This window comes from Cygnus atratus, chromosome 6, assembly GCF_013377495.2.
Source record: "Cygnus atratus isolate AKBS03 ecotype Queensland, Australia chromosome 6, CAtr_DNAZoo_HiC_assembly, whole genome shotgun sequence".
Lineage (NCBI taxonomy): Eukaryota > Metazoa > Chordata > Aves > Anseriformes > Anatidae > Cygnus > Cygnus atratus.
In genome coordinates, this window is record NC_066367.1 from 21,659,628 (window position 1) to 21,686,838 (window position 27,211).

A 27,211-nucleotide genomic window follows, 5' to 3' on the forward strand; every position below is an offset into this window, starting at 1 on the left:
GTTTCCAGACCTGCATAGTACAAACAGTTCAGTCTCTCCACTACAAAGCTGTGAATCAGCTACTTACCTTTGTCCTCCAAATTGTTCTTCTCTGCCCATAGTCCAAACTCAGTGATTCAGTGAAATGGTATTCATTCTTCATCTGCATCAGATTATCATACCGGGATTATGGCAAAACTATGTCTATAATCTGGTTGGAATCGGTGAACTACTTGCAGTGACGGTGCTGGCCATTGACAGTGTTGTCAATAATTATGCTGTAATGTATAGACTGTAGTTCTGTCTCCATTGGAATTTTATCAGTATGCAGATGTGAGTGTACGTTTATGAATATGGGCCAGATGTGAAAATTATTCTGGTATGTCTTGCATTACCTTTTCTGTAAACTTCCTGTTGAACATCCTTTCAAGTTTTCCCTATAAAACTTGTGATTTAGGTGACTGTCAGAGTCCAAGGAAAAATTTTCTTCAAAGCACAAACTTTGAGTGTGCTTTTCTGTCTGAAGAGATGTATTGTAATTCTATGCAGCGTAAAAACTAACGCCTACAGTGTCATTCATTCTGAAAATGCATATTTTTCACATAATAGACAAGGTGAAGAAGAATTTAAGAAAAGTATTTCAAGTGACACATTTTCAAAGAAATAATGATTAAAAGCATAATTTTTGTAATTAAGATTATCTCTGCTTCTCACAATACTTACTGTTTTAAATGTACAACAATTTTAACTGGGTATTTCTGAAGCTTTCCAGAGTGACCTTAATGTGAAAATTTTCAATCTCTTTTAGGGTATTCTTGGTACGTGATAGCCAAAGTAACCCCAAAACATTTGTATTGTCATTGAGTCATGGATTAAAAATAAAACATTTTCAAATTGTACCCGTAAGTAAAATTTTCAATATACTGTTGTAAGCCAATACAGTCCAATAATTGTTGTAGTTTGTAGTTGTTTTTTTTTCCCCCGCTATACAGATGATAATAAACATAATACCTGTATTGCTATGAATCGTAAATATTCTAGAGTCGAACATTTTCGAGCTTTGCTGTTTCATTTGTTACAAAGCTTGACTAGTGCTACGTAATCCTATGTTTTGGTTTACCTAAAAATTGCCTTGAAAAAATGCACAAATCTGTTGGAACTGGAATAGAAGCAACCATGATGGCATGAAAATTGTATTTTAATGAAGACTATATTGTCTTTTTAGTCATCAGTTTAGGTGGACTGCCCGTGACCTGTGTATATGTGTATCACTGAATCATCTATTTAAAAGTTTTTCACTTTTATTTTGGGTCAAACACTTTTGTTTGCCTCTTTTCATGATTTACGTTATTATGGTATATTCACATCCAGGGGGACAATTGTAAAAAAAAAAAACTGATATGCTTACTTAGTCCAGTTACTTATAGGTAAGCTGAAATTTCCTAAATTGAAGTCATATTTTCATCAGTTTTCCTTGACGATATCATCCAATTCTACAGTCAGAATTGCAGGCTTTCCCAACCCTTTCCACTCCCTCCAGAGGAGGTTTATACAGTTTTCTTTTACAGATTGCTTCCATTGAGGTGAGAAACAGTTTAGCATTATCTATTTTAGCCACAGATGCTTGAGAATTGAGAATACCTGTAGCTTTTTCTTCTGTCTTGACAAGAACCTTTCTTCCAAGCCAAATAATACTTGAACCTCTGTTTATTCCTATTTAAGTATCTGGGAGATTCTGCTGTTTCTCAGGAGAAATGTGTATAGTCGATTCACAGAATTTCTTTATGCCTTATCTAGGGCTTTAAAACAAACAAACAAACAAAACAAAAACAAAACTTTCCTGTAGAATAAGACTGAAAAATTATTGCATTATTTGGAATGCGAAAAGGAGGGAATCGATGTCAGGGAAAAGAATTGTCCAGGATTTTTGCTTCATTAATTACAAGCATTGCAGAAGCCCTTCATCCAAAAGTGACAACTATGCCCTGGTTCCTTTGTGAGCTTCAGCATATATTCAGTGATCAGAATCCTAGGTTTAAGATCTCTGTGTTTCTATTGACTGTGGTTGCTTCTTGTATTTACTTTAGGATAGCTGTTGTATGGTTTAGAAACCTTTCTGAACTCTGTACAAATACTGTATGACTCTGCTTCATTGGGATGTCATTTAAGTCTCAAATTCAAGAGACCACTTTTTCTTATCAGGAAACAGACCCTTTTTTCTTTAAGAGCAGATGTGGCAGGAAGCTGCACTTGTCTTCAGTTTGCTGTGGACCTGTATGATTCTCCTCTTCAATTAACAAAAAAAATAATCTGGTCAATTCTAGTGTTCTTTTGCAGACGCAAGCAGTGCATTGCAGGAATTAATTATACATGTGCCGGCTAAAACATTGCTCTCCTGATGCAGGACCTGTGGAGAAATGGGGAATCTGTTTTGACAGACTGTCTACAGATCATATCTCAGTGCTGACGTCTGAAAGACCTGTATCACTTCAGTGCAAAAATTGTCTTATTTGAAGGAAAATTTGATTGTTTTTGTAAAGCAATTTATCCCATGCTAGTTATGGGGGGGGGGGGGGGGGGGGGGGCGAGGCTGGAAATCTGCAATGAGTACAACTTAATCCAGAGAGAGAGGATGTGAGTATGGAAATTGTTAGTTCCCCACATATATGCACGTTTCAATTCCTTTTCGTAAAGTAACTTCCAGTTGCCTTCAGTCCCTCTCATGCCATGTCCAGTATGCTGACTTACTGCTTGCTTGGTTTTTACTAGAACAATACTCTTTAAGGAGTTCAGAAAAATAATTTTGAGGAGAAAAAAGTTATGTTTCCAGTTGCTGCTGCTGATCTTCTAAATGAAGAATTCTAAGAACCAAGACTTTTTTTTTTTTTTTTTTTTTTTTGTGCTACTGCAGTAAGTTTGTAGCATATTAGTTGGAGATCAAGGTTACCTTCTGGAACTTTAGATCTTACTGTTCTTCCAAACTCTTGCCTTTTTCCCTCCATGGGGAAGGGGAGATAAACTTTCCCCCTCAATGTTAATAAAGAAATAGCACTCTGGATTTTTTTTAACAAGTAAAAAAAAAAAAATAATGCAGTCTCTCAGTGATTTTTTTCCTCCTTACATTTAGCTTACTTCAAGTTGAAAGTGTCCCCAACAGGGTGTACAGCCTGCTAGTTCAGGTTTCCCCTACATTAATGCATGTATTGTGTTAACGTTGGTATGTGCAACAAGTATTGGAGGTAGGTAGCAGGGAATTGATTTTAAAAAGTTGGAAAGAAAATCTTTAGGAAACATTTGAGATCCCATACTGTGAAAATCAGAGAACTTGATACCTTAATTTTATTCTTCAATTTTAGTACACTAAGCTGATAAAGTCAATTTCACTGTAGTCTGTCCTGAAATTAGCTGTTCTGTAGTCCATGTGAATGAAGAATAATTCATATACAGCTGTTTCTGGGACTGTCCTTTTCTCATAAATGCTCTCTCATTGCAGCCTTCCTAGCTTGCAGAAGATGTTAGGTTCCTGGGCAACATAACTTTAGTAGGAGCTTTTACTTTGCAAAGCACTGTTTACTTTCTTCAGAGAATTAGCAATCTGTCTGGTATTCACTTCAAGGTTTGGGGATGACTTGGAGCGGGGATAAAGCCTAAAAATGAAGTCCTAGTCAACAGAAGTCTGAATCCTCGACTCTTTCTTGTCTTCATTGTGTTGGCAGGAAAATTGCATGCATAAACAAAGTTCAGTGGATGCTAATCCATTTTTTGTTTTTCTGTTGGAACACAGGAGCTTACACATGCACACATTGATAACTCCTTAACTAGCAATGTTTGACTTGGATTGACCAAAGTCTGAGAAAAAAGAAATTACAAACAACTTCCAGACATGGTAGAAAGGGGTAGAATAATCAGGAATCATAAGCAGTTCAACAGCTGCTTCAGATGAGAAATCTTAATTGCAGGTAAGAGATAATTACATCTTCTCCATTCCCTGTACTAAGCAGGATAGTTGCATCTTTTCGTAGCACAGCATCTATTGCTCTGTGCTAGCACAATTTCAGGGTGTTCTGTTCACTACTCTTTCAGTCTTGTAAAATATCTTTTTTTTTTCCCCTCTTCTTTTAAAAAAATATTTTTTTTACCCTCTTACCTATTTATATTAATACTGAATAGTCACTCTTGCGCTGAAGCGTGTTGATATTAGATATATCAACAGAAGAGGAAACGCATTGAGAAAGTATGTAGTCAGCAATGCAATACAGATTGTGCAAGAGCTAATGTTCAGTAACCTAGAACAGGTTGTTTTTCAAGGTATATTTTGCCGTTTCTTCTGTTTCTCCTGTATCTATTCTAGCACTGCATTTTGAGTAGCAGCAGTTCCTTCTCCTAGACAACATGTTACTACATCAAGCATGTTACTTTTGTGATAGACAGTTTCATCCAGTACACCAATGCACTAGTGTGTAGCCACATTGCACCTTATAAAATAAGTGATACAAAATGTAGAAGTTATACAGAATAGTGAATTGAGCAAAAGGTGAAACCTATGAGTAAGTTGCAGCTTGTTTGTTGACAGTTTGTAAAAACTCCATATTTATATTAACTCTAGCTATCATTCCAGAGCAAAGGCATAAAATAAAGGAGGAGTATTCTGTTATTTACTAAACTGTTATTTCCTTTTAGGCATCTTAGAGGGAAAGGTAAAGAATACATGATTTTTGTTCTTTATTTTTGATCTTTTTGTATTTGATCAACTTATTTTTCCTTCTCTCCATAGTCATAGGATTATGAATACCTTGTTCTCCATGAAGACTTCTCAAACAAGTATTCTAGTCATGAAGAAATACCATATCAAAAAGAGCATTTGATGTTATTTTGTTTTTCCGTTTTTACAGTTGGAAGATGATGGGAAGCTATTTTATACCCTTGATGATGGTCAAACCAGATTTACTGATCTCATCCAGCTAGTGGAATTCTACCAACTTAATAAAGGAGTACTGCCTTGCAAGTTAAAACACTATTGCGCACGAATTGCTCTTTAACCAAAGCATCTGTTGTTTCATCAAAGGCGGAGGAAGATACTAGAATACTTTTTCCCCTCAAGGCAATTTCTATAGTAAGAAGTGAAAAAGCATTACATTGTAAAGATTCTAAGTTTTAGCTACCAAATTAAAAAAAAATAAGTCTATATAGGTAAGAATTTTGCATTGTGATTGTCAAAGTAAAATAACATTATGGTTTTAAAAAACGTTATTTCATATGTAATTCCTCCGTGTTGTCTTGGACTCTTGTTCTTTTTTTCCCAACTGAAAACAATTTAAAAAAAATATTGTGCAACTTCTACAAAAATATAACTGATTGTTCTTGCGTTTAAAATGAACTTCGTCTTTCAAATGTTTCTCATAATTTCTGTTCATCACGTGGAAGAATAACATTTACTGTGGTAAGGAGAGGATGAACTGCACATTTTATTTGTAAATAAAATGAATAAATATTTTGCACTATATTTTTGAATGCTACTTTGAGGATAATCATACAAAAAGTGAAAAATCATTAAAGCTACTTGTAACTGATCCTCTGTATTGAGTTGTGCAATTTCTGCTGTAATATTTTAAAAGATTTTTTTTTCTAATCTAATGACTAGATTGACATCTTTACACAGAGCTGCGGGGTGTCACTTGGCTGTGATATGTATAAATATGCATAAAATAGTACACCTACGTATATGCACCTATAGCATACACCTACAGTCTCTAACACATGCCCACACACAGACCTGTTAAGTGCTGTGGATTGTTTCAGAGCTGAGAAGGGAGTCAACTTCAATGGCCCTTAAAATGAACAAATAAAGGTGAATCCAATGAACTTTACTCTTTGATGAAAAACTGGATAGAGTGTATCTGCAGTTGGTTCTTGGCTTATTTTATTATTTATCACAGAGTGACACATTTCAGAATAGCTACCAGTTAACCAGTCTTTAGAGATTACAAAATATCTAACACTCCAACTATAAAGAGCTATTAAGGTAGACTGAGTGAAATTTTGGACTGTGGCATTAAAAGTACTTTTGGTATCTATTTTGAAAGAGGGATGATACTGCTGCATTCTTGTACAAAGTCTTAAGTGAAATGGGGCTTGGACTGAAAGTTTTTTCCCTGTCCTGATGCTGTTTCTCTTTGTTTGATCTTGTTATGAGGGTTCAGGACCTGGCCCTAAGGTAAAGGCTGTAGTGGAAGGTCGTGGTTAGAGACAGTCCATCATGCTAAATATGGCCCCTCTGTTCTTTGCTTGCTTTGATTCTCTGATTATCAGACACACCAGGTGTTCTGCTCTTGGAACTGGTGGAGGAAGAAGGCGAAGGAGGCCTGGGTGAAGGATGTTATAAGATGGACCCAAGACACAGCATCTCAAGTGCACGTATGCTGACAAGGTTGTGTGATGGGTGCATTAGAATAGTATGGTAACTACAGCCTATGGTTTAGTTATTGTGTGCCTGTGGAAGGCAATCATAATAACGTAATGCTGTGATACTTAATTTACTGACTTGATCCACACATCACTGACCTTTTCCTTTGGTATGCAAATACAGTTTTTAAAGCTCATTAAAAAAGCAACTCTTCATAACGTGTACCAAAGATGCAACATATGTGGTGTCTGAGCTCATTACATTAGAAATGCCTTGTAAAACTCTTCACAGTCTAATAAATTTAACTCTTAAACCTTGAATATAATTTCAAATTGTAATTACAAAAATGTAGTTTTAATTAAAGCCTCTTCAGATTTAGGTTAGCAATGGGATTACTTCTGAGGTCTTGTATTATTTCAGAGATTGGCATAGAGTAAGGAGGAATTTTCTCCTCTGCAACCCTGTTTTTTAGATCATCTTCCAAGAAATGAATTGAGTTGTATACTCTAGCCTACTTGGACATGTGAAAGCTTTGCCATCATTTTTATTTGTATTTATGTATTTGCCACTATCATTGGTAGCAAAGCTAACCGCTCAGTGAATGAGTACCTTTTCACCTTTGGAAAGGTAAACGTGAGGATTATGTCATGTACTGGAAGGACATCAGCCATCAAGAATCATCACCTGGTTTTTCAGTTTTCATGAGTGAAATGGAAAAAAACAACACACAAACAAAAACAAACGAACAAAAAACTCCACCATCAAACCAAAAAAACAAAACAACACGTATAATGAAGTATTGCTTAATGAGCATGGGTTTTGGACATTTGAAAGGGTTTTTAACTGGCAAGTATTCAAAGCACTCTTGCTCTGCAAAGTGGTGCCTCCTGCATTTTGACAGCTCTTTTAATTAAAATCTAAACTGAAATCTTGCTGAGAATACAAAACCTTTTTCATTTTTCTTTTAAATCTGCATACGTTTCCTAAACTGTTTGGTTGTTTATGACTATGCCCTAGAAAAACAAAACAGTAAAATTAATATAATCTTGGCTGGCGTGTAAATCACTTAACAGGCTACTTCTTCATTTCAGTATTACAGAAGGAAGAAACATGGAGGAAATGGTCTTAATTTCAAACAAGCAAACAAAACAAAACACCACACCCCAAAAAACTCTCTGATATTTCAGACTACTTTAGAACATGCTAAATGGTACAGGTGGTTGATGTATGACTTAAAAGATCCTTGCTAGCAACTAGTATTTTCTTGTCAGAAAAATGGCAAGGTTTTTTATTATATCACACAAGATATGTTTGACCATAAAGTTCTTTAAGGGTGTAAGCAATGCTGTTTAAACAGAATTTTAGTATGTTACTGTGGCTTCTAATTAGGAATACTACACTTTGGTGCTCACCTTCACAAAGAAAATTGGCGAATCAGGAGTTGTTAACAGCTCAGGGAGAAAATCAGTACTATTTTGGGCAGACTGGTCTATCTGTCTCGTAACAGTTGCTTCTCTACAAAATATGGACAATTTTATAATTTTATATCTACCTCATAGAGGATTTAAGAACTGTTTTTTTTTTTTTTTTTTCATTTTTTAATTGCAATTGATATTGTTTGGAGAGGTTTATTTTAATAATTAAGAAGGAGGTATATTTTTACCTTTGGGAAGGTCAGAATCTACAGCCTTAAACTAATTGGGGGAAAATCAATGTCAAAGCAACCAAGTTTGAAGCACCCTCTTTGAAAAACACTCCATATTTTCTTCCGATTTAAAATTTTAGACTTCTGTGAGTATATCTGTATAGTGCAGTACCAGGAAGAGATAAGCTTGCCATGCAGAGATACCAGAAGCAGTGTAACTGTAAGCACATCGTTTTATCTGGGGTAATTAGCCCTGCTGGGGTATGCTCTTCAAGATGTGAGCTAGTTTAGAGATTACTCTGAAGTTTGGCATTGTATTTGTTGGCCATGCCCTTTGTGCGTTAGTTTCCAATCTTACAATCTTTTTGGCTCAAAGGAGATTAAAAGTTAATTCACTGGTGTTTCATAATACATATACATATACGGCCAGAATTAAGGTTGCATGGGCAGCATTAAATGACATTTTTTAACTTCTGAATGTTTTTACATAACAATCTTATTAAGCCACTTAATGAATTTTTGACATGTAGCAAGTCTTCATCAAACTAAATGTTTTGAGAGAGCTTTAACCCATGAAATAAAAGAGGATTACATATGTAACTAACTAGAAGTGGGGTCTTTCAATAATTGCATTTCTGTCAAATGTTGTCTGTTACGTCCTGGTTACACAGTTGTAGCATTTTGTGCTACCCTGGGGGTAGAATTACTCTGTAGTGTAAATAGACTTGGGGTATTTAATTTTAAGATACAAACCAGCTTATTTTAAGGGAATAAGGGAATAGCTTTTTTTTTTTTTTTTGTGCTATATTGTTTAGAAGGTAGTCATCTTCATCTAAATTAAAGCCACTCAGCCACCATTTCCAATTAAAGTTTTAACTGTTTAATATATGTAGCTTGCAAATCAGTCTAGCATTTGTTTGTAAGTCTCATATAGTTTCTGCTACCTTTATCACTTTATTTTAGAAAGCAACCTATAATACAAATCAACCTGTAGTTTACATCAATTTTTATTTGGTTAGTAAAATAATTATTTTATTACTGTTTAGATATTTGGAATTACTATTCTTTAGTAGTGCAATACATTTAATTTTTAATTTCAACTTTGTAGCCATAGATTTCACTGAAATCCTTGAATATGGGACGTACCCCATTACTTGAACATACTCGCAAGCTTTCAGAGGTTAAACACTTGTGGTCTATGCATAATCAATGTGTATGGTAGTGCAATTAATGTTAACTTTAATGAAATGCATGAATATTTAAAACTTAATGAATCTGACTTTACAGCGTGCTTTACAGCCCGGTTCACATACGTGAACAGTATTGACTATTGGCCTCTGGATGTCAGCAGCGTATCACAAAATTCCTGTCGTCAGCCACTGTTTTCCTGCTACCTCCCAGAAATATCTGTGACTTGTGGTCTCTGCACACCTCTAGGACACCCAGTGCTTTTTCCTCTTATAAATTATTCACTTGCTCTGTACCAATTAGTTCTACCAGTTGCTAGGTTTGTTATCAAGTTAAGCTTCAAGACAAGAACCTGAACTCAATGAGTGATTAAAAATTTATTAGCAGAGATGATTAAATATGCAGATAGTCTGTGAAGCTTGTTCTTGAAACCATTATATTACCTTTTTAATACTAATGATTTGTATAATTAATTTAAAAAAAGCCTGAAAGTCTTTTAAAAAATCAGAGTAGGACATAAAAGGAAAGAGATTAAATGCAGAGGAGGCAGTGAACCTGAGTATTAAACCAGCTCATTCACATGTATAGGCAATAGAGTGATTTTCTTACAGGGATAGTTTGTGTCCCCCCCCCCCGCCCCCCAAGATGATTATTTTATTAATCTTTTAAGCAATTTGGGAAAATTCTATCCACTAGTGAGCCGCATTTTCAAAACAGAATTTTATGATGAACACTAATAATACAGATTATTCCCCTAAACTTTATGGTAAAAAACTAAACTGTGGTTTCCATGTGAAGCTGCAGCTTCCTCAACATTTAAGCATATGCTTGATTTAGGCACTCGTGTGAGCCCAGAGTTTCCATGGGAACCACTCAGGCATGTTAAGGTGAGGCCAAAGGCACAGGGCTGCTGCTCTGGGAGCAGGCTGCAGGCCTGTGAGGCAAAGTTTGCCTGAGAGGGCCTGAGCCTGGCAGTTAGGTGGTAAGAGGCTGCTGCCTCTCAGCTGTGCCCAGGGCAGCAATCAGGCAGACCTAGGATAGGAGGCAGGTGGGACCTCCCAGAGTCCAGCTGAGGGAGAAATGGCCAACAGGCCAGCTGTGGAGGAGATGGGTCTGAGCTCCCCTCCCACACCAGAAGAAAAGAAATGACTTTATTTCCCTTTAAGGGAGTAGCTGGAGCAGAAATATGGCTCTGGCTGTTTGCTTTCCTGGGGGAAGTGAGCCCTAACAGTGGCACAGAGAAGCTGTGGGGAAGGAAGGCAACTGGTGTCCAGCTGCAGGCCCTGAGGGAGCCCTGGGGCTGGCTAAAGCCAACACTGGAGGCCTTGTGAGACTTTCCAGAACATTCTCATGTGTGGACATGTGCAATGTATTAGGTTGTAATGACCCTATGAGAGGAAGCAGGAGGTGACAAGAGCTGGTTACAGGTCAGGGATATGAGATGAAGCTGAAGGGTGAGCTGCAGTCCCTCCCAACAGTAGGGAGAGGTAGGAGCAGCCCTGAGGGCTCAGTCCCATCCCCAGGAGATGGAGTGTGACCCTTATCTGAGGGGAGAGAGAGCAGAAGCCACATGTGATTCACGCTTCTCTCCTTCTTTCCTCCCAGCTCCATTTATGTGCTGCACAGTGCAGCCCTACCAAAGAGCATCGCTGACAGAGCCTGCTGTGGATGAAGCTTGAACAAAGGTGAGAGCCTACTCCAGTATCTCCTGGGGGCCCCTCTTTCATTGGCCCTGTCCAAGGGGGGCTTTGAGCAGCCCCTGTACCCTTTGCCTCCTGAAAAGTGTGGAGTGACCCATCAGCTGCTACTGATGAGCCCCAGGATCTGAGGTACTGGAGGTCATAAGAGCTAGTGAACATGCCCATGACACAGCTGTGTGCCCTGGGTGTGCGTTTGGAGGAGGCATATGCATCAGAGTGAATGCAGCACAAATGGTAAATTAAATTGTTTATTTTTACCTTAGGTTGTGTTTGTGGAAATTATGAGGTGAGGTTGGTATGCACCTCATGTTGCCTTTTTTTCTATTGTGTTTATAAATTGGAGTCCCTTTATTTTCAAGTACTAAGCTCTGCTTACTGTGCTTTAAACTTGAATTATGGTAACTGCAGTCTATGTTTCTAGACCTGGTTATAGTAGGCAGCAGAATTAGAGCAGAGCATTTTGTAGAATGAGACCCACAGAAGGTATTTGTATTGCTGTTGCTAATGAATTTGCACAGTTAGAATTTCACAGTGGAGGACGTGTCTAAGTAAAAATGATTGTTCTTTATCCAAAATACCATGCCTGTGATGGTATGAAACTAGATGGTGTGAAACTAGACTGTGACCTAGGAGTTTCCTTAACAGACAGTAATCCTGGAGGCATTTCTCTAGTCCTGTAGGAGATGTATTAACCCAGATGTACGGTTTTTCTCTTCTTGCTTTTCTCCTTGCTCTGAGCTAAGTTGAAACACCACTTTTCACAAACGTATTTCAGCTTCCCCTTCCATTATACCAGCTGACTACTTGGGGTAAGAGAAGGGGCACAGCAGAGCATTACTTACAACAAGCATGATGGTATAAAAAATAGGGGAAGTTAAATGAGGTGCTTCCAGTTTTTTTCCTTATGACTGAAGCTGACTAAGTGAATGAGTCTTTATTCTTGTGTTCCTGAATATGGGGTAGGCTGATGTGTTCCCAAGGGGTATCAGAACTTTGGATTTTTTTTTAATTTTGTTTTTTAATGCCAGCAGAAAATTTCTAATGTGAAAAAGAGTACTTGAAAGAAAATTAAACTTTTAATTTCAAATGATTTTACCACACCAAAGGAAGCAGTTGGGAGAAAATACACGCACAGCTTTCACAGACTTTATTTATTTACCCAAAGAGCTTATTTTGTTAAATTTTAGAGAACTCTGCAGTTGCCAAATCCATGGTGTATGTTGAATGTTTGAGCTCTGGGAGATAACTCATGGAAAAAAAAAAAATCTGATGATGGATGTGAGGTCAGCTATTCAAACTAAAATACTCTCTCCTCAGTTACATGGTATAGGGCTGTGGTGCTCAGACCATATGCGTAGTTAGTTATTTTTAGGCATTTAAGGAGAATGTAAAGGAGGTGATGTGTGTAGGAGGGTGGAAGGGTAAGGAAAGAAATTTAAAAGAGATATTAACATTTGGAACAACAATAGATGATAAGCCATTAGAGAGAATTTCTTGTCCATATGCCTAACATCCAAAGGGGTTCACTTCTGTACCAAACAATTAATGAAGTCCTCATTCCTTATATGATGCGCAGCACACAAACAAACACATGCATAATGCTATACATTTCAGTTTGCTCAAGATAATGTGTGAGCGTTGGAAGGATCAGAGTCAAAGATGTCAAAAATAACTTTAAGGGCTTGTGGAAATTCACAAAGTGTAATAAGGTGATACTTCACTTGGTGCTGAAGTGGAAACTGTAGCTAATATATTTAATGATGGACTGTGGTCACGGGGTTCACTGTGACTGAACAATACCCATCTCTATTTTTGAGGTAAATGAAGAGAAGTGTATGAAGTTGAACTAAAAATTAGGGGTGTTTTTCCTGCTTAGTACTTGTACACTGATACTGTTATTTGCATTTTTTTATCCTGTATTCTGTATTTAAGGGGGGGGAGGGGGGGGGGACATGCACACACAAACCATCCTAAACAAAACTATCCAAAGCCTTCTTTACAAGAAAAGACTTGCAGCAGGAATCTATATTTGAAATGCCCTCGGCCTTGTGAAAATGTAAAATGCATGATACATTTGAAGAAAAATTTCCTCATTCCTTAGCACTGTAGAGTTAGGCACTAAAAAGCATTATGTGAGTGAGCTAATTGTTTCTGATTTTGTTAGTTCAAACAGTATCTGCCATGCAGGTGGCCCTTAAAAGAGCCTCCCCATGGCAAAGATGTACAATTGACTTGCATTACCCATTTGCTTAGGATAATGTGGCTGCAATAAATGGATTCTAGATTTTGTTGTATGATGAAGTGAAATTCTCTTTTGTCTATGGAAATGTGTGTTCTGCTTCTCCTTCCATTTTGAAATAAAGCAATACCTCTTAGCATGAGTTTAGAACAACAGGGAGGAATGAACATGCTTTTGTCATCAAGTTGGTCAAAGGAGTTTCAGGAACTTAAGCAATTAACGTTCTTCTAGACTTTCAATCTTTTCCCTGTCTATGTAACATTTTCATAGACTTTTTTTTTACAGTTTCATCTCTTTAAATAATTGACCAATTAAATATTTCATCTTCCTATAACTTACTCTAAAGAAAAGAGGAAAATGTGTTGTAAAAAAAAAAAAAAAAAACATTGTTGGTTTGCAGTTCTTTTAGCAAGTTTTTAACGTAATCTGGAAGCAGTATGGGTTCTGTAACTGTAGTTAATGAATCAAGTGCTGGAAAACATGGTACTGAATGGATTAATGAACATGTACTGTTCAGGACGCTTTCACAGTTGGCACACTCAGAGAAAAACATATGTGATGTTATGCAGACTCAAAGAAAAGTGATGGTGGAGAAATTCTTCTATACAGGGTTGTACAGACAAAGAAATTGGGCTTGAGGTAGCTGAGTGCCTTTACAGAGGAGTGAGTTGCCTTTAGAGCATATCAGACCTTGTGGATAGTTCAATAGAAGAAAAATAAATAGGGAGTAAGAGCTCCTGAAGAGAGGTATGATGATGAAGAGGTGTGAGGAAGCAAGCCCCAAGAGAGAGCATAGAGAACTAGGCAGTTTAGCCAAGTTGACCATGGCAGCTTCAACCTTGAAAACCCCTAAGAACTGAAAGAATAAATGAGAAGATAAAGTGGAAGTGAAGAGGTGAGAGAACAACAACTACTCCAGCTGTTTATGAGGAAAGTCTTAATCAGGTTGACCCATGATTGTGAGGCATTCTTGCAGGGATGTGTATGAATTTGAAAATTGTCATGATCAGTCACCTACAGAGTCTCGTGGAACAGTTCTGAGCTCGTGAAGCGCCTGTGTTTTTACTGAATAACTCTGAATGCATCACTCAGCAGTCTGATGTTGCAGGGAAAGTTTCATTCTAAGAAGTGTATGTGTTTGACTCTAATCTTCTTGTGCCTTGCCTAACGAGCATCAGCATAAGCTGGAGACAGTTGCAGAGATGGTGAGACAGAAAGAAGTGGACAGAGGCATGGTATGAGCCAGAACTATGAGGAGTGACTAGCAGGACATCTTATTTCTCTTTTGCAATGTAGCACCATTTGGTGATTGTGTGTAACTAAAATGTTGTTGTCTTGTAGTTTTTTTCTAGGTTGTTTATTATGTTGAAGATAAGTAATGACTGTTACAATAGATACTTGAAAGTTTCATTGGAAGTTTCTTGAAGTGTTGAAGTAAGTTAATGCACTGTAAAGTTTAGTTTAAAACTTTGCTGTGATCTCTCTGCTAAAAAGTAGTGCAGTTTAAGAAAGATACAACAAAAAGTAGAAAGGTGGAAACCAGATCCATAAGCATGTTAACTTTTAATAAAAAGAAATCATTCCAGGAGACCTCATTAAGCCAGGATGATATTCTAAAAATGAATATACATGTTGACAGCTACACCCATAAATTTGAAAACTGCAAACATGTTCAGCATAAAAGGCATTTTTGAAAAAAGCTGTTGCTCTGCCCTTGTACTAATTTAAGAATTGTTCTTTCATTCTGATTTTTATAGTTTGTCTTCACATATATAACTGGGACAGTTTAAAAAAAATACTTTAAAGAATTTTTCATGATGTCACAAACTTCATAATGCAGATAATTATTTTTAAAAATACATGCATTACACAATGATTTGAGGTATCAAATAAGCTCAATACCATCATTCTTTCATTTTCTAAAGAAATAAAATGACCTGTCTTTAGACCGTACTGTATTCTTGCAAGGAACCTCTGTTTCCCAGGAGTAGTGATGTTAGTTTAAATGTCTTGACTGCAGCATTAGTCTTGGGGAAGAGGTTCTCTTGTTCTATTAATGCTGCCTGAACACACAAAATCTTCACTGTGAGCACAAGATCTCAGACAGTCTCTTCTTTCAGTGCATTTCTGTCAGTATATTCAAGGTATGTGCATATTTAAGTTTGCTTCAGTAAAGTAGGGACTGACACTAGCCAAGTTTGGAGAAGTGTAGCTGGTACAGAAAGACTGTACTCTGCTTGTGGAGACAGACTCCGATGAGGAATGAGATACGAGAAGTTGTGACCTCAGGTTTCTTTTTTCATTGGTGTGGGAGGAAGGAGGAGGAAAGATTCGCTTGGTCCACTCTGTGTAGGTGGAGAGAAGATGATATTCAGAAGCTAGGAGAATTTTAAATGAAGATCAGTAATGAGAAACCCCACCACAAACAATATGGGAAGATAGCAAAAAGTCTTCAGGTGACTGAGAGGAACTGAGCAAGGGCAAAACCTGGGGTTGGAATAGTTCTCTGGCAGTATAAAACATGAAATACGATTTTGTTTTATTTGTTTTGAGTAGGTAAGATATTGTTTTTTGTTTACCATTCATACCCAGATTGTGCATACACAATCTGATGACTTCTGTCTTGTCATATTTAGCAGGGAGCTCCTAGGTTTTCCACAGTCCTACTTCTCATTTGCTTGAGAAGAGATTGTATTTCATGCTTAAATGTTTGTTACTGTAGCTGTTCTGATGAACGGCTAATACCATGTTGTCTTCCCTACTAAGAGAACAATTATGAAAATAACCTTGAATTAAAATATTTTTCATAGAAAATGTGTTCCTCTGATTTCCTTACTGAGTGGTGATGTAATAAAGAATGGGAGAGAAAAAGAATTGTTAATGGAGGGAGCTTTGTTTGAGATGAATCAGTAACTTGCCAATAAAAGCAGAAGTTATGATAAAGATTTTGATATGTTCACTGAACTCTACTAGTGTAATAGTTCAAAACTTCTGATAGGTAGACACTGTTTACTATGATTATAAATGGAAGACCGAGGTAGAACTATAAGGTAAATCCTCAAGGAGTTGCGTTAATACATGCGTGTTCAAATATTGATAAGATTGCATTTAAGACCTTGTCTTAACAGCCAGAAGTACAGCTCTGCTGCTGAAGGCTTGTCAGGCACGTTGCACTGCTGAATTGAAATCTGCACGGAGTAAAGTTGTAAAAGCTACGGAGTTCCTGGACAAAACTGACAAAGAATCTTTCTAATGAGATTAATTGCTGACATAATTGTGCTGTTTCTGGCCTCTTTCAATCTAAGTGAACATAAGCTCCTTAAACAGGCTTTTTATTAGTGAATATTAGTGGAACCATCTGCTAAAGGAGAATCTGTTTGTGCAAAGTCCTACTTATTTCTAATTAGTGGTCTCAAACAGATTTTTATCTCTGATAATATGTGTATGTTATTTGAGGGTAGTAGGGAAGAGGAGTAAGAATAAATTTCTTATCTAAATCAAGTGTGTTAGTCAGCAGCAGTTCTTTGTCAGTCCCAAGGCATTCATGCTTCCTGTGTATTGAATTAGACTCCCGCTTCAGTTTTACATTTTGTAACACATTCTGCTCTGGTATCTTTGCCGTAAGCAGGGGCAGGGAAACAACTCCCAATAGAAGTACATAAAAATAAAATTTCTTTTTTAGGTGACAAATAATATTAAAAACAACTTATATGAATCCTTTGGTTTGGATACATATGCCTAGGAGATGCTTTATATAGTAGAAACCCAAGAAAATTGTGAGACTTCAGTAGTAGTGGCTTTGGCACGTTCTCTACAGCTGCAGCTTCCAAGATCGTATAATAACCTACACCATGGACTTCCAACAGCGAATCTTGCCTGTAACTTTTCAAGGTTTCTGAACTTGGAATAGAGCCAGTAACAGACCCATTAAGGGTGACCAGCAGTTTAGGAAAAACAGTTGTGGCAGGGAAAGGACTAGAGTGATGCTATATGAGGACTAAAAAACACTGGCATCGAGGAAGAGAGAAAACAACTGACTACAGTCTGTGTTGTAAAACCAACTGCCTTGCTCTGGCATGAACACTTATATATTGTCCAGTGTGTGCACTGAAAAACATCTTTAGGAGAAGGAAGAATAAAGGCTTGTTATATGATGCTGCTGAATGTGGAGTAAATACAGTGATGAAAAATCTCTCGTGTAAGAATTTCAGTTTTCCTCTGCTATCTGAACAGCATTACAGTTTTCTGCAGAGAGAGGTAACGAAGAGCAAGAGGTAAGGGCACATAGAACCGTGTGTTTGGGGGGGGGAACCCAAAAAAACTAGGTATCCGTTACTGAAGGTGTCTTCCACTTCTTAACTGAGATCTGCCAATTTACTTGCTGTTGATCCCTTGAGACAGAAGAAAAAGATTTGTGCTTGTGTGATACATAGGGTTCAAGGAAGGAGGTGTGTTTTGGGTTGTTTTTTATTGAACATCATCTAGTGTCAAGATGGTGTATCCAAAATACTACTGGTGCCCCGCAGGGGATGTTCTGAAGTATAACCTATGTACTGTGTGCATCCTAACAGTGATTAGCAGTGCACCAAATATATCAATGTGCTGCTAGTACCTCTAATGGCAGTCAGTTGTGGCTATTCCTATGTACGGATTATTATTATTTTTTTGTAATGCCAAAACATCTTATGCCTATGGGTAAGCATCCACATTCTGTTTTTATGCTAGGTAAAGGAGATATCAGTCAAATAAGTAAACAGAGACATTCATATCTGGGCTAGCAGATTTTTAAATTATGCATTATACCTAGAAGAATACCGTTTCATTTAATGTTGTTTTTGTGCAACACAAGCTGCATTTGCACTGAAGAAGAAAATAGATAGAGCTGGGCAACTGAGCAAATATGACCATATGGCAGCATATCCTAGTATATTCTTCCACATTATGATGTGGCAGCAATAACAGTAAGACTCCCATGTTATAAATTAGCTTCTGTATCTAGGTATTTTTCTTAATGATGATTTAAAAAAATCACACAGAAAAGCTCGCAGTATTAATTTCACAGTGTAGTCAAAACTACCTATGTGTGTATGGTTCCTTGTTAAACCTTCTCCTCCTGTCGGGGTACTTTCCTTCTTCCATTCCTGAATACTTTGGCCTGTAACAGGAGGCATGGGAGGGCCATTTACATTATTTGAAGGCCAATATTTCTTTTTGGTCTGTCAGAGCGCTTCGTCATCATGGGCTGCGTCTGGTCAGTCCTTAATTAGTTGTTACTCAACCATCAACTGTTTCCAGCCCAATTTGGTGCCATTTATACACTTCCATTACATCTCAGGAAAAGTTTAGATTCTTGTTATGTGGAAGGATTTTTGTTTTTAACCATGCTGCCTGATATGTTTAACAGTTGCTGTCTGTAGATGTTTGTAAGTGACAAGCAGCGAGCAGGTGATTCATGGTCACCTTTACCTCACTGTTTGTTTCGTTACAGATGTGGGTGTAACTCTCCTCTGCTGGGAAAGAGAAACTTGGCGAGTTGGACTCTTTGTTCTGGAAGTTTTCTATATACCTGATTATATATTATTTCTGTATACCTGATTATACTTGTTGTGCTTTTCCCAACTCTCTGCTTTCGTTTAATGATGTTATCAGAGCTGTGCTTAGAGTGGAAAATCTGTGTATGTTTGGATTTACAAAGTCACATAATGTTTTGTCTTTTGTTCTCCCTTTCCTTCTTTGCAGTTCTTAATGCTCTGTTTGCTTTTCTGACCTCTGCTGAACATTGAGCTGACTTTTCTAGAGTAGTAATATCTTACTGGTGGCCCATCACTGCATGTGTGTGTTTCAGATTATTTTTTCCCATCATGTTGAATTTAATGACACTTTTCTATCTATTTTTTTTACCTACTCTGGAAGCAATATGAGAAAGTTGATGTGGTCCTGCCTGGTGCGTTATCGGATGTTGTTCTCAATGTTGTCAAACGAAACTTGAAGAATGTGTTTTAGAAGAGAAAACAAAATTTGGGATTTCATTGTTCTGAAAAAGTCTGATGAGGTAGTAAAGATAAAACACTGCTGGACAACAAAGAGAAGGGAAATTAAAGAGGATTTCTTGGAGACAGCTGGCTGGGCTGGCTTTCTAAATGAAGAAAGGTACTGATCCTGAAAAGAAAGGTACTGATCCTGAAAAGAATGGCTGACAAATCTAGGACATCAATGAAGAAAGCAAGACTGGCATGAATGAAACTGTGTGCTTAAGTGGCTGGAAGGAAGGCGGAGCATGAGATGGCTTGGGTACCGACCAGCTTGAAAGTAGAAACTTTTTGTCTTAATTTAGTTCATCAAATCATTTGTGTACACTTTTCCAAATGATCTGTAAATGAAACTTCTAAAAATTGCCATTTCTAACTATTGCAAACTGCCGGTTTGAATGGGCTGCAAAGATATTTTTCCATCCGCTCCACTTCCTCTGCCACTTTCAGTTAAGATTGGATCCTGATGGATAGCATCATTTTGTCACATTGTGGCACTTTATAAATAACATAATGCAGTGATGTACAGTGCATTGACAATTACAGTTTTAGTAGCTATTGGGAAAGCTAAAAATGAACATTTTCCATAATCTAGATCGTTTATTTAGGCTGTCGGGTTTTCTGCACATCTCCAGTATGTATTCCCATAAGATATTAAAAAAGATGTATATGTTTTTATTATATTGTGTATACACTTTGGTAGGTGTAAAATAAGTTTACATTTCAAATGCATTTGTGCTGCTATCAGAGAAAAGCAAAACAAAATAAATTGATGCCAGGGGAAATGTCAGGCATGCAACACAGATTTGTTAAATAAACATTACTGTGTGGCATTAGCTAATGTTATTACTTTGTGTCCCTAGTGGCTCTTTTTTTGATTATCTGCATTTCTAAAGCCTGTGCACATTTCATACACACTAAGAACAGAGGACATGGGTTCTGCTTACATGAAGGGCCCTGCAAAAACTTAATATATATTTTTCTATTTACAACTCTGCTAAAACATGCTTACATTTTGGGTGTAGAAGAGATAATGGGAAGAAATATATATATATATATATATATTAATTTAAACTGTATGGAAACTGTGTGTAGGGGGAAAAACTGCACAACAAATAGACTTTCAGGGATTTTAATACAAGGAAAAGTATACTTTTCCTGAATATCTTTTACCAAGGAAACCAAAATAAAAGTCTAAATCAGAATTTGTTTAAAAGTGCTGGAGAAAGGATGACAAACTTGCTTATAACTGTGGAAGACTATTTTATAACTTCCACTCAATCTTTTACAGGTAAATGTTTCCAAGAGCACTGCTGAAGCCAACATACAGCACAGATAATGTTCATACATAGCGTAAGCTTGGGAAGCCTTATGAAGTCTTCTTTAGATGGAAAATGTTTCTCTTGCTCTCTTGTCCCTCCTTTTCTCCCTCTGAGATCACTTTGTACCCAAGTGTGGAGACTGGGGGTGCTTGCAGTGTCCCTGCATGACCGACTTGCATGATCTGGACTTATTAGCAATGAGTCACAGCAAAGCCAGCTAGGTGCCGGTCTGTTTACATGCTGCTAGTATTAAATTGGGCAATGGATGTATTTTTATTTAAAGAGTATGGAGCTAATATTCAGAGTTTGCATAATCAGCATATTTCAAGCAAGTCTGATGCAGAAAAGTGACTGGGGTGAAAAAGAGTATCAAAGCCGAATGTTGTAACCATCTGTTCAATTTATTTCATATACCATGTTGCTGGTCTTAGTCCAAGTCCAAATTGACTTGTATCTGTGCTACAGCTGACATCAGCTGGCCTTTTGGCTGCTGGGGGCGGGGGGGGAGGCAAGAGAACTGATCTCGAGCATGACTGAGATGGGCTGACTGGAGTATTTAGAGGGGAAAACTTGCACTTGCATTCACTTCTCCAGAAAGACAACTTAACTTGAAATCAAAACAGTATGTCGGGCACATGTCTAGTTGTCAATGCTTGTTTAATGTTGTGTTTTCCTGCCTGTTGAACTGTTGCCTGCAGTGACTCTGTGACCAAAATGCTATTTCAGTACAATTAGTTGGCTTTGATTATAAAATAGAGAAAGGGAGAATTTTTTTATTTAAGGAACATTGTTGACTTCTGTCTTGGCAAGTCAATCTAGTATATCCTGCAGAATGAGTCTTTACTCCCTATGACTTAATGAAACCAATTGTAGAAGTTACAAAAAGGAGAAAGAGAATGCTGTTAATCTCTGCTGGTGAACAAGAACATAAAACCTGAGTTTCAGGGATTTTTTTTGATGTGAGTGTGATGAGGACTATTTGTATTCATGGTCTGACTTTCTTTCCCTTCATCCCTCACCTGTCAGACTTGGTCTTCTAGCTAGTCTTGCCCTCTCCTTGTGGCAAGAGGGCTGACAGGGTGTTAGTATCTTCTCTTACTCTTTGCTCTTGACTTCCTGATCATTGTACTGTTCCCTTCTTGAATTTCACAATATCTTGGATGGGTACAAACCAAACAGCAGTCTTTCCGGTTTCCTTTTTAGTGCTGCCAAGCATTAGGAATTCCTTGCTACCAAGAAAATGGTTTGTCTCAGGTCTGGATGCTCCAGCTCCTGGTATATCCAGACAAAATATATTTTGAGGATTTTGACTGACAAAATATGGCAATGGTCGCTTAAGTATGTGCAAACTGAGTATACTACAAGCCATGTAGTTTTGTCAGGGCAGGTGTGGTTTCCATGTAGGTTAGAGTGACTCATTTTCTCCCTTTTCATATTTAATTTCCAAAGTATAGAAGGATGAGAGCACTCCAATTACATCATTAAGGACTTTTTACAGGAGAAATGTCTAAGATGAAAGTGTGTTTCCTGTCTCCCCTGGTCCCTTGTGTTACAAGATAATCAAGCAAGAAATGATCACTCTGGAAAAATGTAATTTCAGCAAAGTTATGATCTGGTGAGAATATGGCTTTATGATGGAGAGAGAGAGATGTTTAACTACAAATATTTGTTGTCTGTATTAATTATGTTAGGGAGCATATGCATGCTGGAAACACTCTTATAGGGAACATGCCATGCCTGTATGGCCAGCTGTGTCAAGGCTTCATTGTACCAAGTCTGTAATAGTTTATTTTAAAATGAAAACTTAACACTTCTGAGCCTGATCGAGCTGAAGATGGTAGTTGGCATACCATTCATTTCACTGGGAGCTGGATCAGTTTCTATATTATTCTTCCTTTGCATAAAACTGAAAAAGAAGAAATTCAAGGAGTTTTGCTTTAAGTATAAAACTAGTTGCCACAACTCCTAATTTCTGGGCTTATTTTCAACTCTTAAAAACTAAACTATAAAAATAACCCTCTTTTTTATTTTGTCACTTTTAACCCAATTAATGGATTCTGTTACCTACTGGTAGGACTTTAATCCCAGCACCCTCCATTTCCCATAATTTTCCTGAAATCTATCATTTGCAGCATGTGGCAATGGAGACTCTTAAGCAATGACATATTTATCCTTAAAAAGCAGGTTTTGCTGGGGTTTATGCTTGAGTCCGTTCTTCTTATCTTTCTCAAATGGCCAAATTTAACTGATTTGAAAGGGCCTCATTTTAAATTACATTCATTCAGTGAAAACAGAAATTAACACTTAGAGACATCTATATGCTAATGACTGTAGCTCAGGGAATACCCTTCTAACCTTTTCAAAAGGAGTTGGTAAAAAGCCATTTCACTTGAAAGCAACTTAGTAAAAATGGTAGATTAATTAAATACAATAAAATTTCCCTAAAATCTTTATCCCATTTATCACTTATCGTTATTTTTCCTTCTTACATATGGTACCTTAGCTCCAAACCGAATGTTCCAGGATGCATTTATTAAAACTGTTTTTCTGGTGGCATCTCTTAGAAGCTGAAAAACAGAGGTTAATAATGTCATGAGTTTTAGGGATGGCATGCAAACAGAGGTGAAAAAGCAGCTTCATCTATCACCATCCGTAAGATACTAAGTGTATGAATTTTGGCAAAAGGGTCAGAAATGCAGCAGGGGGAAGGCTTCCCATAACCCCTCCAAATGCTAAGCAATGAACTGAACAAGAGGAGCTCAAGCTTTCAGACCTTGTAAGTGCTGTGTGTCTTTATCTGTTAGAGAGTTACTGTAAATGCAAAATATGACTTGCTGCACGTAGGTGCATTTGCTATAGATGTAGTCTTTGTTCTTGACTCTGTAAGTGGTCAGAATTCCCAAAGAGGAGGAATGATGAGTACTGCACATAACTTAGTTGCTTGTCCACGTTGGTGTTACATCTGGTAGCACCTGTGGTACTGCATTATGTGCAACACTTCTCAGAGAAGGTCACTGTTGTGTTTAAAGGACTTGCAGGTTCTTGCATCTTGCGTTCCTATTTGGGGAAATAAAAAGGAAAAGCCTGTGGAAAGAGTTGCCCTGTTGTTCTTACACTGACTACTGTTTGTTACGTGATTTGTTGTAAGAGGAACAATTTCTGAGGAAAAGGCCTAAAAAGCTAATGCCTGAAGCCTCTTAGAAGCCACCCGTCTGATTAGTCTTGTAGATCCTGATATGAAGTCAAACTAGGGTCAAATAAAGTATTAAGCCCTGGAGTAAGTTGTGTCTGCCCTAGGCTAGAAGCAATTTGCAACTCATACTTGGTTTAAATGTAATAGCAGTAAAAATCCTATTGAAACAAAATGTGGCAATTATTGCTCTTGAAATTCCAGTGCAGAAGAGACTGGAGGAAGGTCACAGATCCGTACTTGATTTACTGATGAAAATCTGTTAAAGTGATGCAAAGATTCAAAAGGATCATGAGCTTTAGAAATACTTAAGTAGGTGTGATGGAGCAACCCTCTTTCCACTGAGCAGAAGAGGCCCAGAGCAGCTGAGCAGTGGCTGCAAGCCCTGAGCAGGCAGGCAAGTGTAAAAACTGCTCAGCTCTACCTCGAGAGAGAGAAACAAATGTGCTGGGCAACCAGACAAGAGAAGATAGTTGGTGGCAGTCCCTGAGCAGCTGAGCAGAGAGGGATGCTTGTGACTCGAGGATTGGAGGGTGAGATTTTTCTGCAGGAATTGAGGGAGGAAGCTAAAAGGGTGGGTGATAGCTTCCTCCTACACAGCAAAGGCAGAGAGGCTGGGGATCTTTCCACAAGGAGCTGCTAACAGGTAATGTATGATTAAAAAGGAATAACTGTGCCTTGAAGACACCAGAAGAGTAAGTGGGGTGTGAGAAAATGGCTTTTACAGGCTTTATTAGCAGCTCAACTGTACCCTAGGTTTTTTAACGGTATCAGAAAAGTAATGATCTACACTACTGTGTTTTTGTCCCCTGGACTGCAGAAAGACAGTTTTTAAGTAGCTGTTGCCTAATACCACAAAAAGCTAACATGACCTGGGATCAGAGCAGTTATGAACAACAGGATTTTTGTTTTTTACTGTTCCAAGTGGGAGTTGTTCCCTCTGCTCTTAAGACATCAACTTTTCCCCAGGTTTTAATCAAAATAGTGTCTTTTTAAAGATCTCTCATAAAGGGGAAAAATCCTGTTTGAGATGCAGCCTTTAGGCAAGTATGTGTAGTAATAAGACATTTATATTGCTCAAGTGTGTCTCAGTCCCCCCCTACCTCAAAAGACAACTGCTGAAATTGTGTTTTTTTAACTAATCAGTTTTGGAAGTGCACTCATTTCTTTCTGGCAGCCACCAAATAACTATCTTGCACTGATTTGTCTCCAAACAAAATGTGATAATTCAATTTATTTTCTTAGTTTAAGGTGAGATGATGTCCTTCTTTTGGCCAGTTGGTACTCCAGGTTCTAGACTGGTCTAGCTAAATAAAAGCCTTGCTGTCTTGGCTGTTACCCAGGGCACTCCAGAACTGTTGAAGCTGGAGAGGCAAAGCTTTGTGCTTGTTCTCTTACACTTCTCACATCAGTGTGTTGAGCACAGCAGGGAACTGTAACATACTCTGCTGCTGGTCTGCAGTCTGAGACTGGCTACAGGCTTTCAGCACTCTTGCAAAAGGTGGTACTGAGAAACCAAACGTTTTTAACCTGAGCTATTTCATATGTTACAAAGTATTGGCAAAACGTTTGTTGGGTAAACAATATCCACACATTAGAGGTGAGTGTACTTCTATAGCCTTTTTGTAGTAATAGTTAATGAGTTTCAGTATTCTGCATGTCATTTGAGATTTGTTGCGCTCCTTAAGCTACAAGCTTTGAGTGCTAAGCCATATACAACCATTTAGACACTGCAGTCACAGTACTTTTGTGAATGTAAGGAATGGAAGAAATATAAACTTTATAAAAAGCAGAAAATGAAAATATGACTAGTTTAAATACTGTTTCCTGTGGCTCTGAATGAGGGCTGCCAAGTGCTTCTGTTGGCCTGAGAATATTTTGTGGCTACCGAGGCTGTAAGCCAGTGTGTGTGTGACTCCTCTAAGAAAACAACACAACCACCCTCATTCATTGATCCTGTGTGCAAAAAACTGTGACAAGGCTCATAAAATATTGCAGAAAGGGAAAATATTTTTGGAAAAGAAAGCAAATAAAAACCATTGCTTTCACTGTGCACACCATTAAATGCTACCTGATACCTACACCGTGCTGGTCAGGTTCTGTACGTCCATCACCTGGATTCTGAAGAAGGGGTTAATTATCCTCCCCCCCCCCCCATCTCTGCTATAAGAACAAACTGCAGAACTGAAATTGGCCATCTGAAGATGCACTGCAGTGATGCTTGGGGGTTTTGCAAAATCCAGGTGTAGCTTAGTTTTCTGGCTCATGAACAACTTCATTAAATGGGAGCTGACTGTCAAACCCCTGCTGAGGACCACTGAGTATTCTCACCATGGGGAAAGGAGAACAAAAACAGAGGAAGGGGACCGTGTAGGGCAGAAGATGTGTATGGTCTTTGATCCAAGACACCAGAAACTCCTTTTTGCAGCTCAGTATTGATTTGGAGAGGGGCCTGATGTCCTGAGAGTTGTCCTTGCCGAGTCCAGAACAGCTCCATATGCAGTGATAGCAAGAAGTCAGGGAGATGATGGATGTCAGGAGCTTTCAGAGCAGTTTTTTTGTTTTCAGAGGCTTGACTTGTCCCCTGCCCCATGGCACATGAGTGCTGCAGGACTGGTGTGGAGCTTTGAGTTCCCTGGAGGTGGTGGGGGCAGGTGACTGACAACAGCTCCGTGTGCACCAGGAAGTCTCCCCACGTCTGTCAGTAAATCTGCCCGCTTCTGATTCACAGCCGTCAGCGTGCCAGACTGGGTCGCTTTCTCAGAGGTGTCAAACATTGCTTGTCTTCAGCTTGTGGTTTATAAAAGCAAAACCACATATAAATCCCTCTGGCACTGTAATAGAATTGGATTTGCAGGAGTTTAGTGAGCTAAAGAAGATTCTGCAAGTTGAGCAGGTATAGATTTAAAGCAATGGAAAAACCCGACTCAGGGAATTTCACAAATCCTGTTTGCTGAATGCATCAGTAAACCAATTGTTTGGTTTGTGACGGCATGAAAATATGGTTAGCTGAGATAGTTATCAGTCTTTGAAGGTTGTACTCCCTGCAGCAAGATCAAAACTGACTGAAGTTGACACAGTTTATTTTAACGAAGATATTTTTAAACAGATATCTATATTATAGTTAGCAATTATAACGGCTGCAAGAACAGAATGAAAAGCCTATCAGAAACCTTCTGGGTGAAGATAAGCGTAAAATTTCAATCACTTAATAGTTTATTATAAAACTAAAGCAAACCTCTCTTAATGAAGTCTTATTTTCAGTTGGTGATACTCTGCTCTGCTACACCTGCACAGGTTGTGGCATAGGCTTCTAAGCTAAAGCATCTATAAGCTATAGCTGGATTTGGAGAAAAATGTTGCAAATCTGGTCTATATTTATAGATAGATGAGCTACTGGAAAAAACATGCTAGTCTCTGAATTTCACCCCTTTCAAATGTAGAACCCAAGGACTTGTGCATCCTCTTGTAAATGAAGTGAATTGTTAATCACTATCTGATAGATTCTTTCATTAC

At 37.9% G+C, this 27,211-nt stretch overlaps 1 protein-coding gene across 1 annotated transcript in view; it reads left to right on the forward strand.

Moving 5' to 3' along the window:
* Positions 1-5,018, forward strand: part of GRB14 (growth factor receptor bound protein 14) — an 80,463-nt gene extending 75,445 nt beyond the window's left edge. Inside the window, 2 exon segments of the mRNA XM_050711660.1 lie at positions 788-881; positions 4,872-5,018. Coding sequence (XP_050567617.1) covers positions 788-881; positions 4,872-5,018 — 241 coding nt within the window.
* The last annotated feature ends 22,193 nt before the right edge of the window (positions 5,019-27,211 follow it).